At 44.8% G+C, this 13,035-nt stretch overlaps 1 protein-coding gene across 3 annotated transcripts in view; it reads left to right on the top strand.

Annotated features, from left to right (window-relative positions):
- Positions 1–13,035, top strand: part of Supt6h (SPT6 homolog, histone chaperone and transcription elongation factor) — a 37,620-nt gene that overhangs the window by 15,599 nt on the left and 8,986 nt on the right. For all 3 annotated transcript variants that reach the window (XM_027426594.2, XM_027426595.2, XM_027426596.2), the window contains 18 exons: positions 403–492; positions 662–804; positions 2,248–2,396; positions 2,523–2,621; positions 3,040–3,169; positions 3,255–3,405; positions 3,540–3,694; positions 3,870–4,065; positions 4,941–5,080; positions 5,191–5,308; positions 6,314–6,390; positions 6,638–6,773; positions 7,059–7,196; positions 7,276–7,443; positions 8,237–8,364; positions 9,412–9,619; positions 10,251–10,398; positions 11,993–12,135. In XM_027426594.2, the coding sequence (XP_027282395.1) occupies positions 403–492; positions 662–804; positions 2,248–2,396; positions 2,523–2,621; positions 3,040–3,169; positions 3,255–3,405; positions 3,540–3,694; positions 3,870–4,065; positions 4,941–5,080; positions 5,191–5,308; positions 6,314–6,390; positions 6,638–6,773; positions 7,059–7,196; positions 7,276–7,443; positions 8,237–8,364; positions 9,412–9,619; positions 10,251–10,398; positions 11,993–12,135 (2,517 nt within the window). The remainder of the gene's footprint in view (positions 1–402; positions 493–661; positions 805–2,247; positions 2,397–2,522; positions 2,622–3,039; positions 3,170–3,254; positions 3,406–3,539; positions 3,695–3,869; positions 4,066–4,940; positions 5,081–5,190; positions 5,309–6,313; positions 6,391–6,637; positions 6,774–7,058; positions 7,197–7,275; positions 7,444–8,236; positions 8,365–9,411; positions 9,620–10,250; positions 10,399–11,992; positions 12,136–13,035) is intronic.

The raw sequence follows: 13,035 nt of genomic DNA, 5'->3' as shown, positions 1-13,035 counted from the left end.
GCCAGGCACTGGTGGCGCACACCTTTAATCCCAGCACTCCGGAGGCAGAGGCAGGCAGATCTCTGAGTTCAAGGCCATCCTGGTCTACAGAGCAAGTACCAGGACAGCCTCCAAAGCCACAGAGGAACCCTGTCTCTAAAAACAAAAAACAAAAACAAAAAACCACACAAACAAACAGTGTTATGACTAGCAAGGGGCACTAGTGACCATGGGGACAAGATTTCCTGTCTTCAATGTTACCTACTCCACTGGAGAAAACACTTTCCTGGATAGCCATTTGGAGAGGCTATTCTTGTACTTATGATTTTGTGGAGCTATTAGACTAGGAAATCGTTACCCTTTAGCAGAGAAGATATTTGCAGCTCTTTCTTCTGCTTGACAGCAGTATTCTTGCTACTGTAGGTGCCTTTTATTGCCTTCTACCGAAAGGAATATGTGGAACCTGAATTGCACATCAATGACCTGTGGAGAGTGTGGCAGTGGGATGAAAAGGTAACATGGACAGAAGGCCCACAAGGAGCTAAGAACCAGTATCAGGATGCTACAGCTCTGACTTCCAGAACTGCCAGCTTACCCCATGGGGGCTTCTGCTAAAGGGAACAGAAGACTTGGGTCTCCAGGGCTTAACACCAGACCTCACTCCTGCCTTTCTCTGCCCTAGTGGACTCAGCTGAGAATCCGAAAAGAGAACCTAACAAGGCTGTTTGAGAAGATGCAGGCTTATCAGTATGAGCAAATCTCTGCTGACCCCGACAAACCTCTTGCTGATGGCATCCGGGCTTTGGATACTACTGATATGGAGAGGTAGGACATGCAGGTTTTATTCTGTTACAGGGAGCGGCCAGACTGAAGGCAGGTCCTCAGGAACACTGTTACTTTGCAGAATTTGCAGCATGGGGCCCCAACCCTTAGAACCCAAATTGTTAATACATCAAAAATGATTCCCCCCCCCCAGGGTCTCTGTGTAGCTCTGTCTGTCCTAGAATTCACTGTGTATACCAAGTTGGCATCGAACTCATACAGATACACCTGAAGGGGAAGCTGTAACCACGCCTACTTAGGGGCTGGCTACAGGTGTGCCTGACCACGCTTGAGAGGGAGTGGTCAGAGTGATGTAGTGTGACTGTGTTTGCTCTTTCGGTTTCTCTTTTGGGCTTGCATACAGACTGCTGCCACGCTGGCTGGCTAGGTCGCTCTGTAAGTAAGGCTTTTCCCTATTAAATACCCTTATATTTCTACCTGACTCCGTATTGGTAATTCCCACTATATATACCTGCCTCTGCCTCCCAAGTGGGACTGAAGGTCTATGCCACCATGCCCAACTAAAAGTGAATTTTCTGGCTGAACGGTGTTGGAAGGTAGAGCTTGGAAGATCATGAGTTGAAAGTCATCTATATAAAACTCCATGGGGAGCAGGGGAATAGTCTGACAGATTTGATTCATTTTAGTTTTCCATATAACTATATAGAAAACAAACTGACTTATTTACCAAGCCTTTGTATCAAGTATTCACATTTGGTAATAATATGCATTTATTCCATGTTGGTAATGCTACATAAGAGACAGTTTATATTTAATTTGGTAGCCTGAATAATGTGGTATTGGAGGGCAACAGGTGGTTTTGGTGGATAGTATTTACAAGCTGAGTAGTAGTTTCAAAGACTGAACTTCACTAAATGTGTTGCCTGGTCTGCCTCTTCCTTATACTGCTTTTTTTTTTGTTTTGTTTTGTTTTTTTGAGGTAACTGTGCAGCCCATACTGACCTGAGACTTGTAACCTAGTCTGTTTCTAGTGCTGAGATTATAGATGTGTGGTGCCACACCTGGCCTTTGTACTTTCATTTCTAATAATTACCACTAACCATTTCAATTTGACATGTTTTGTGTATGTGTGTATATATTTTTACAAGATTTCATACGGTACAGTCTGGCCTCAAAGTCCTAATATTTCCACCTCTCAAGTTCTAGGACACCACTCCCAGCTTACTTGTTTGTTTTTGAAATAGGCTATTGTTGAATGTCCCAGGCTGATGTTGGGCTTTTGGCAGGCCTCTTGCTTGAGTCTCTAACTATTACAACCGTGCACTGCCACTCCCAACAACTTATATTTCTTTAAAATATCCTGGCTGTGTAGTCTGGGACTGCTGTGTGGCTTTGCTCATCTTACTTGATCTTGCTTCTTGGGAATTAGAAGTATTACAGCAAAGCTTGTCCCCAGTAATAGAATCTTGCATCTTTCCCCTGCAGGCTCAAAGATGTACAGTCAATGGATGAACTGAAAGATGTTTACAACCATTTCTTACTTTACTATGGTCGTGACATCCCCAAGATGCAGAATGCTGCCAAGGCTAGCCGTAAGAAGCTGAAACGTATAAAGGAGGATGGAGATGAAGAAGGTAAGTGTTAAGAGAGAAAACTCCAATCTTGATGTGTGGATTGGGTGCCCTCTGGGGCTGCTTGACATCTCAGGTCCTTGGAATGGATTAGATACAAGAGCTGTTTGCCCTTAAATTTGTTCCCAGGTGAAGGTGAGGAGGCTGAAGATGAGGAGCAGAGGGGACCAGAGCTCAAGCAAGCCTCCCGCCGAGACATGTACACCATCTGCCAGAGTGCAGGGCTGGGTAAAAAAACAACTCTTTTTTGCCACCTAGGCATTTTAGCTTTGAATAAGGAAACATTCCTTATTCCAGTAATTCCTTATTCCATTACATTCCAGTAATGCCTTAGTGGACAGGAACAGGAAAGAATATATAAGTCACTCATCCAGGGATGAGCTGGATAGTGTCCGTAAATGTTCCTCCAATCATCTTTCTATTCCTTCCTCTATGATTATCCAGTGTCTCTTAAATTTCCTATGTAGTTAAAAGTCTCCCAGGTGATTAAAGTCAGGTTTTATTTGTTGCCCTTTGGCCTTTTCTTTGCCTGTTCATGGCCTCATTGCCTCTTCAAACTGCCGACCACAGCTGCTACAGCCTGACAGGTATGAGAGAGGTCTGATGGCTGGCTGCTGCCTCACCTTCACTCCTCTGTTTGCTTTAGATGGCCTGGCCAAAAAGTTTGGACTCACACCTGAGCAGTTTGGGGAGAACCTCCGTGACAGCTACCAACGGCATGAGACAGAACAGTTTCCTGCAGAGCCCTTGGAGCTGGCCAAAGATTATGTTTGCAGGTGGGCATGCAGCAGGTGGCCAGCAGGAGGGGTGACCTGGAGGCAGAGGCACACTCATCCTGCAGCTCCTCTGTTGTCCCCACAGCCAGTTCCCTACACCGGAAGCTGTGCTTGAAGGTGCACGGTACATGGTTGCACTGCAGATTGCTCGAGAGCCCCTTGTCAGACAGGTGCTGAGGCAGACCTTCCAGGAGAGAGCCAAGCTGAATATAACCCCAACCAAGAAAGGCCGAAAGGTACATTGGGGAAAGGCCTGCTGTTGTAGGTGTGGCTACACTCTAGACTCTGTCTGTCTCCAACCCAAAGGCAGTCTTTCCTCCCAGGGCCCAGCCCTGCTTACCTGCTAATGATTCACTCTCACTGTGTTCAGGACGTGGATGAGGCCCACTACGCTTATTCTTTTAAGTACTTGAAAAACAAGCCTGTTAAAGAGCTAAGAGATGACCAGTTCCTCAAGATAGGCCTGGCTGAAGATGAAGGGCTGCTCTCCATTGACATCAGCATCGACATGAAGGGAGTGGAAGGGTAAGCTAAATGTAACTTAGTCCTGAGCTGAAGGAGACTGGAGGAGGGAAGGCAGCCCTCAGGAACATAAAAACCACCATTTCTGAATTAAGTGAGCCTTGTTGTTGGTTCACTCATGGGTGTGTGAGTGTCGTGTTTTCTCTGCCAGAAACCATAGCTTTATGCCTTTCCTCAGGTATGGCAATGACCAGACATATTTCGAGGAGATCAAACAGTTTTACTACAGGGATGAGTTCAGCCACCAAGTACAGGAATGGAACCGACAGCGCACTATGGCCATTGAACGAGCTTTACAGCAGTTCCTCTATGTGCAGATGGCCAAAGAGCTCAAGAACAAGCTGCTAGCCGAGGCCAGGGAGAGTGTTGTAAAGGTGAGGCCCACAAGCTCACTGCCTTGCTCCTCTCTGGGGGTGGTACCAAATGTTTAACCCCAGGCCTTGCACAAGTAGGCAAGTACATTACCACTGAACCATGCACACCCCTAGCCCTAAACTTTTTTTTTTTTTTTTTTTTTTCCCCAAGACATAGTTTCTCTGTGGCTTTGGAGTCTATCCTAGAACTAGCTCTTGTAGACCGGGCTAGTCTTGAACTCACAGAGATCCACCTGCCTCTGCCTCCCAAGTGCTGGAATTAAAGGCGTGTGCCACCAACACCCAGCTTTCTTTTTCTTTATTATATTTATTTATTAATTACAAGTGTGGGTCTGTGCATGAACATGTGCTGTAAGAGGATATCTTTTGGAAGTTGACTCTCCCCTTCTACTATGTTGGTTCCGTGGATTGAAATCAGGTTGTCAGGACTGGCAGCATGTGCCTTTACCTGCTGAGCCATCTCTCTGGCCCTGTTGGTTTGTTTTGTTTTTAGACAGAGTCTCTGTTTGTAGCCCAAGCTGACTTTGTGATCCTTCTGAGTGCTTAAGCCACCACACCTTAGCTTTCTTTATCTTTAGTAGAGCTGAGAATTAAGAAACCCCATAGTTGTCTTACAGCTAAAGAATGGGGACATACAGAGCCTAAGGTCAGTAACAGTACAAACAGGGCAGAGGCTTCATGTCCAAGTTTTCTCTGGGTCTCTTCCCTCTCTTCACTCATCTGAATACTTCTTGCTTATGTTGCTGTCATTTCCAAACCACAAACTTTTGTGTTGTAGGCCTGCCAAGTGGCTAGGGCCATGTGCCCCATGAATACACACCCTTACACACTTGAAGTCCTTGCTGACCATAGTGTCTGCTGTGTCTCCACTTTAGGCCTGTAGCCGGAAGCTCTACAACTGGTTGAGGGTGGCACCCTACAGACCAGATCAGCAAGTAGAAGAAGATGACGACTTTATGGATGAGAACCAGGGGAAGGGCATTCGAGTCCTAGGCATTGCTTTCTCCTCTGCCAGGTACTTAACTTGCCTGGCACTGTCTCTCACCTGTCTTTCGCATTTTCTTCTTCCCACCTTCGGTTCATATTGCTGACTGTTGCATTGTTCTTTCTGTGGCTGGCTGGCAGAGATCACCCTGTGTTCTGTGCCTTAGTCAATGGTGAAGGAGAAGTGACTGATTTCCTCCGCCTGCCCCATTTTACCAAGCGGCGAACTGCATGGAGAGAAGAAGAGCGGGAAAAGAAGGTCGGTCTCTAGAACAGGTCACAAGTGTGTACTTACAGTGCACTGTAGTTCAGTGAGATCAAGTGTTGTGGTCTAAGCAAAACAACAAAACCTCACATAAGTAAGTCAAGGTCGTCACATCTTGAGTATAAGCCAGAAATGTAATAACTTTAGGAAATAGTAACAGATATAGACCAGACTAGCTTCAAACCCAGGTATCTACCTTCTTCTGCCTCCCCAGTACTGGGATTAAAGTTATATGCCACCCCTCCTGGCAAGTTTTTTTTTTAAACATAAAAAACATCAATTTAAGTAAACAACACTATATAGTACTCTACTGATATTCTAATCCCCATCTTAATATTTATAAATTGTCTTACCTTTGGGAGTCAGTCTCACTTCTGTAGGCAGTAGATGGCATTCTTCACTGGTGTGGTTTGCTTCTGGTGTTCAGCCAGTGTCTAGGCCTCCTTGTGTACTTGTGGATATGCCATGCTGCTTCTGTTCTTAGCAGCATCTGGGTCAGACTGTTCCCCGAGCAGAGAGCCCCTGGGGCATTAATCTAGCCTTTTCCCTGCTTCTGCCCTTCAGCACCTTTTTCTAAAGAAAGTTGAATTTGAATATTTCTGAATTTCTGTGTCATAATGGTATTTCAAAATTTTGTAAAAGCTTCATTCTAAAAAATAACAACAAAGTTTATCAAACAACTATGTTTCTTAAATCTTAAAATAAGAATCAAAATATCAGTATAGCACTGTCAAGCCGTGGTTTATGCAAATAAAAATGGTTTTTGTTTTTTAAGATAGGGCTTCTGTTTGTAACAACAGCCCTGGCTATCTTGGAACTCTCTTTGGGACCAGGCTGGCCTCAAACTCACAGAGATCTGCCTGTCTCTGCCTTCCCAAGTGCTGGGATTAAAGACATGCCACCATATCCAGCAAAAATAATCTTAAAAAGAAAATCTCAGCTTTTTGAAATCTTTCCATGCTTAGAGAGGTATTCAGCTCTTTTTTCTTTTAAATTCAGGCTCAAGATATTGAAACCCTAAAGAAGTTTCTTGTGAATAAGAAGCCTCATGTAGTTACTGTTGCAGGAGAGAACAGGTAGGAGCATGAGACTCTGGGCAGGCCTAGTGTGAAGCTGTGACCCAGAGTCACTCATCTTGTTATTGCTTAATCTGGTACATGCCCAGAGCAGAGGCTTTGTGTCTGGGTGTGATGTTGATGCTACAGGGTCTGAGCGATGTGGTTCTTCTTTGCTTTGAAGCTCTTTCCTCCTCACCCCACCTTAGTGGAGAGTATCCATTCCTGAGGAAATGGACCCTTTGACCAATACTCCTCCTCCTTCCAGGGATGCCCAGATGTTGATTGAGGATGTGAAGCGCATAGTACATGAGTTGGACCAGGGCCAACAGCTTTCCTCTATTGGGGTGGAGCTGGTTGACAACGAGTTGGCCATTCTGTATATGAACAGCAAGAAATCCGAGGTAATGCTAATTCCCCACCCCAGAGGCTTATTCTGGCAACTGCTGTGAACCCAGTAAATGCAGGTTGTCAGGGTTAGGACTACATCCTATTAGCTTACCCATACGGAGACTTTCTGGGCTACTAGATATAGTTTAGATTGGCAGCTCCAGAGAGTAAAAGTGATCCTAGGAAGACAGAGGCCCCAAAGGAAATTTTTAAAAAGTGGCTCAAGCCAGAATGGTTTAGATTTCTTCTTTCTTGTCACTGTGGATACCCTAAGGTTCTGTGACTTCCTTTGTTTCTAGGCAGAATTTCGGGATTATCCACCAGTTCTGAGACAAGCCGTCTCTCTAGCCCGGCGTATCCAAGATCCTCTGATAGAATTTGCCCAGGTGTGCAGCTCTGATGAAGACATCCTGTGTCTCAAGTTCCATCCCTTGCAGGTGAGTAGTAGGATCAGCAAGTAAGCCAGGTGGAAAGGGTTGAAAGGCACAGTACCCTTACTTGCTGCTGTGTTGGTAGGAGCACGTTGTGAAAGAGGAGCTGCTCAACGCCTTGTACTGTGAATTCATCAACCGGGTCAACGAGGTTGGGGTTGATGTCAACCGTGCCATCGCCCATCCTTACAGCCAGGCCTTGATCCAGTACGTCTGTGGCCTGGGACCTCGAAAAGGGACCCACTTGCTGAAGGTAGGTTTGGTTTGATTAAAAAATAATCATTTCATTGAGTGTGAAGAACTTTGCCAATACGATTGACAGATCAGAGAGGTAAAGCAGGTTGTTGAGAGCTATTCAGCCAATGAGCTTCAGAGTCAACCTCACTACTATGCTATAGCCTTAAGCCATATTGAGAACAGGAAAAACCAGAAGAGCAATTTTTTCCAGTGCAAACAAAAAGGGATTTCAGATACAGAGAAAACTTCAACAGCATTTGTAATACTATTTTTCCTAACATGAATGATGCTGACTCTAGTCTCTGTTGCAGTACACTTTCAAGCCATACACAGTTACATGTATGTCATTGTCTTTTGGTTTGGTTTGGTTTTTCAAGACAGGGTTTCTTTTTCTGTGAACCCCTGGCTGGCCTGGATCCACCTGCCTCTGCCTCCTGAGTGCTGGGATTAAAGGTGTGTGCCAGCATCGCTTGGCCTTGGTTTGGTTTTGTTTTGTTTTGAGATAGTTTCCTGTAGCCCTGGATGGCCTCAAGCTTATTTTGTAGCTGAGGTTGAGCTTGGACTTCTCATAATCCTTCTTCCTCAGTCTCTGAAGTGTTAGGATTACATGAGTGTGCCACGGTACCCAGCTATACATAGTCTGATAGGTAAGGTGTAGCTCATTAAAGGCATTTGAAGTAGTAACATGGTGGTGCCCCAGATTCTAAGTCTGACAGAGTTGAAGCCATAGAGAGTTTAACAGAAACTAGAAAGCAGTCTAGGGAGGCAGGCCCCTTACTGCCCTGCTCACTGCCAGCCCTCTTCCCTAGATCTTGAAACAGAACAATACTCGACTCGAGAGCCGGACTCAGCTGGTCACCATGTGTCACATGGGTCCCAAAGTCTTCATGAATTGTGCTGGCTTCCTCAAGATCGACACTGCCTCTCTGGGGGACAGGTGATACCCTCTGCTTAGACAGGCCAGGAACAATTCCTTGGGCATTGATTTGGGGTGTCAGGGAATTAGGCCTTTGAAAGGGCCCCAGGCCAGTTGAAATTAGGAAATGTTTTTTAAAAAAGGTAAGAAGTTGCCCCTGACCTATGGAAAAGATCAGTTGTGAGCCTTTTTCATGTGAGAGGGAGACACAGAAGCACCAGTGTCATCTTTAAAGGAGAAGGCATGAGGTTGTACTCAGGGTTTGTCACAGCCAGATGAAGGGGAACAACAAGGGGCCATGGGAAAAGAGCATGGGTGTGAAGAGGTTCAGGACGGGGAGAGAGATTTGTTCTGTTTTAGAATGGTGGTACTGAGACTTCACTATTGACCTCTTCCTCTCCAGAAGTTATCAACTCAGTCTTTGGAGGATCTTTTCCACGGGCACATAGCTCCTCATTCAGTAATGGAAGTCAGTGGGGAAATAGGCTTCAAGTTCTAAAACTTCATTTTCCACTCAGCTTTGCTGTAACACTCCACGAATAACATAGGCCCATGTGAGTGCACGGGCAAGACCAGCCTGGGAAGGCTTTATGGGGGAAAACAGCTGCCAGCAAATTCTCACAGGATTTTCCCCCCTTCTTGTTTTATATTATGACTCATAAGTTCACTATATAAAATTCAACAAAAAGAACTATTATGCAGAAAGTGGAAGTCCCCCATAATTCCACCTCCCAGAAAAAAAAAAAAACTACCATAACAGTTTTTATGTATACTACAATTTTCTAAATTTTATTTTTGCTATGCGTTTACTAACTACTCATTTACTTCAAAAATGAGATCACATGGTTCATAGTGTTTTGCAGTGCATTTTTCACGTATCAATATATCATGGCCATCTCCCCATGTCAGCAAACATAAATTTACTTCATTCTTTTTAATGGCTGTGTAGTATTCCATCATATGGAGTGCCCTGATTTACCCAGCCAGTTCCGCATTGGTGACATTTGGGTTGTTAATTAATCAAAACTTCTGGCTTTATATCTTGATCCATTTCTGCCTTTTCTCCAGCACTGACTCATACATTGAAGTCCTTGATGGCTCCCGAGTCCACCCTGAAACGTATGAATGGGCCAGGAAGATGGCAGTGGACGCCTTGGAATATGATGAGTCTGCTGAGGATGCCAATCCTGCAGGAGCCCTTGAGGAAATCTTGGAAAACCCAGAGCGACTGAAGGATCTAGACCTTGATGCCTTTGCAGAAGAACTAGAGAGACAGGTAAGTGACTGTAAGTCCTGGCAGGCAAGAACTATCTCAAGTGGCTATGTGGGAAGGGACTTAGGCAGCAGATATCCAAAGAAACCCTGATACTATTGTATTGGAGCCTTGATCCTCTCCTCCCCCATGCAGTACTAGGTTTCTGAAGGAAGCTTTTAGTGAGCCAGAAAAAGTGTCAGGTACTATGACTGTTAAGATATAGGACAGAGAGAGAAGGGTATGTGTTTTATGCTTGCCCTGGAGGCCCTTATAACCTCCTTTCCAACAGCAGAGCTTTACCTTGTCTCCTTTATACATGGGGTTTCCTGAAGCATGCATGTTCCTTACAGATCAGTGTCCCACAGGTGACTTTGAGATTTCCTTTATTGGGGTAAGAGCAGTAGCACACACCTGTAATAAATAATCCCAGCTACTCAGGAGGTTAAAGCAGGAAGATCGCACATTCAGTGGTAACTTGGACAACAGACACCTTTGAGGGAGAAGGTGAGAGAAAGAAGTGAGAATTTCCTTCGTAAATCAACATTAAAGAAAAGCATAGACAGGTGCAAACTGGCTGCCTGCCATCACTAAAATTCCTAGTGAGTCAGGTTGGGGCTGTAAGGCTTTTTCTAATGGACCTCTTCTTCCCCAGGGCTATGGTGACAAGCACATCACACTGTATGATATCCGAGCAGAGCTAAGTTGTCGGTATAAGGACCTCAGGACAGCCTACCGCTCTCCTAACACAGAGGAGATCTTCAATATGTTAACCAAAGAGACTCCAGAGACCTTCTACATTGGTAGGTTATGAGGGTGTATTATGCTCAGAGGATGCTGTATTGGGGAACTCAGGGTGTTTACTACATGGACATAAACTGAAAGTGATTCTGATGGAGTAAGACTCTGTAAGGTTTACAGGATATAGTGGTGCACACCTTTAATCCCAGCACTGGGGAGGCAGAGGCTGGCAGGTCTCTGAGTTCAGAGTGATGCTGATATTCAGAACAAGTTCCAGGACAGCCAGGGCTACACAGAGAAACCCTGGGTTGAGGAAGACCACAACATCTTTTGTCTTAGTTTGCTTCCCTGTTGCTGTGATAAAACACTTTTGAGGAGGAAAGCTTACATCTTACAGGTTAGAGTCCACCATTGAGAGAGACCAGGACTAAAGCAGACACCATGGAAGGACGCTCCTTACTTTTATTGGCTTGACTTCAGGCTCACATTCAACTGCCTTTCTTACAACTTGCCCAGGAATGGCACTGTCCACAGTAGGCCCTCCTCTATCAGCCAAGAAAATGTACCCAAAGACCTGTCCACAGACAAATCTGATAGAGTAATTCTGCAGTTGAAGTTTCCCTTTTCTCGGGTGTCTCTAGTTTGTGTGAAGTTGACAAAACTAACCAAAAGAATGCAAGATCTAGTCAGAATTGAGGTCAAGATCAAGTTAGACTTCTTTCCATGCTTGTTGGCACAGACCTGTGATCTCTCCTACTTGGGAGGGTGAGGCAGGAGGATTGTAATTTGGGATGAATTATGAATTCACAATAAGTAACTTGGTGAAAATGGATCTCAAAATAAAAGGTAAAAGGAGGACTCAGGGTGCAGCTCCTTGTTAGAGCATTTCTCTAGTATTTACAAGGCCTTGAGTTCAATCCCCAGCACTGCCAGAACACAAAGTCCTACTTAAAGCTTGCTTTGAAATCTTTCATGGAGTTGGCTTACAGGCATTGTTCCCTGGCATTAAATGCAGGGAAGGTCTGTAGTAGTCCTGACCTGCAGCACAGCAACCTAGAGCAAGAAGTCCAGGGAGGGGAATGGGAACAAAAGACTAGAGAGAATGACCACTAGACAGGATTCTGATCAAGTGGCGAATTTTATTTTTTCTAGGCTTGCTTATATAGTCAGTAGTATGGGGTGGGGGGGAGGGAGGCCAAGAGCCAGGTGTTAGTTTAAGCAGGATGTTAGAAAACTATAGCAAGAGGATGTTGGCAGGGTAAAAGTTCATGGGTGGTGGGGAGAGAGGGAGGGTTATCTAGGTGAGTAGTGGGACGAAGGAGGTTGCTTAGGTAAGTGGTGGGATTCGGAGGTTTGCTTAGGTAAGTGGGCTTGTGGTTGGAACAAAGGATTGACGTCTGGGTCATGTTGTTCCTTTTGAGTGCTCATGCTTCTAGAAGCCATTTATAATCAAAAGACAGTTCTATAACTATGTGGCTTGCCAAGTTTGGCCTAAAGGTTCATGCCAAGCTGTATGTCTCCCAACAAAGGTCTCTATCCTCCAGGACGAGAAAGAGATGGGTGTAGATGCCATAAAAAAGATATTGTTGTCAGCAAAGGGTAGTGGGGAGGAGTCAGCTCTCCATTCATTCTCCTAACCTGCTTTCTTTCCTACAGGAAAGCTCATCATCTGTAATGTCACTGGCATTGCTCATAGACGCCCACAGGGTGAGAGCTATGACCAGGCCATCCGAAATGATGAGACAGGGCTGTGGCAGTGCCCTTTCTGTCAACAGGACAACTTCCCTGAACTAAGTGAGGTATGTGTTGCAGTGTTGCTGTCGTGAGTTTAACTGAAAAGTCTGGTGACTTAAGAGAGAGAAATGGGAATTTCAGTCCATGCTCTCACCAAAAAAGTACACAAAGGAAGGGAGTGGGAAGCAAGTTTAACATGAAGTCCCTTCAGGGGCCACTATGTGTCTCTTTCATGCTGATGCAGTCACTGTAACCTTTAACATTTCCCCCACTTTCTGTCTGTCACTACAGCAAGTTAGGACTTGAGAATGTGCGCTTTCACCCACCGAATAGAATAGGGAGTGTCCTTAGACTTGTTTGAGTATATGTAGAAGCTCTGTATGATTTTTATTTTATCCCCACTCTAATTATTTTCCTTTTATGTTTCTAGGCATGATATGCCTGCCTGACATTCTTTTTTTTCCCCCCCTGATGGTGAGGTCTCATTATATACCATTGGCTGGACTAGAGCTCACCATGTGGATGTGGCTGGCCATAGAGATCTGCTTGCCTCTGCTTCCTTAGCACTGAAATTAAAGGTGTGTGCTACCACACCCAGCTATCATGCTCTTTTCTAAAGCCACCTAGCATTTTCTGGCTTTTCACTTATTATTAATTATTAGGTCCACTGTAACAAGTTCCTGTATAGATACTTGTTACACTCACTAGGGCAGAAAAGAACAGAAGAGACCACTGTGGAGTTAGGAAGACAGTCAGTTAAATGTTTAAAGGTTCATCTAATGGTTCACCAAGTCAAGGAACTCTGGATGTTCACATCTCTCTTGGTGGGTAGCTGACCATGTTTCCAGACAAGTACCAAACATCTATGGTAGAATAAATTGCAGCCATCTTAGACACCCTTTTCTATGTTTGTGTAGTATTTTGTCTGTTTGTTTTGGTTTTGGTTTTGGTTTTTTTGTTTTGTT

Source organism: Cricetulus griseus, chromosome 7, assembly GCF_003668045.3.
Source record: "Cricetulus griseus strain 17A/GY chromosome 7, alternate assembly CriGri-PICRH-1.0, whole genome shotgun sequence".
Taxonomy (NCBI): domain Eukaryota; kingdom Metazoa; phylum Chordata; class Mammalia; order Rodentia; family Cricetidae; genus Cricetulus; species Cricetulus griseus.
Note: the sequence above shows the minus strand (reverse complement) of the source record. Positions and strands in the feature narration are given on the sequence as shown.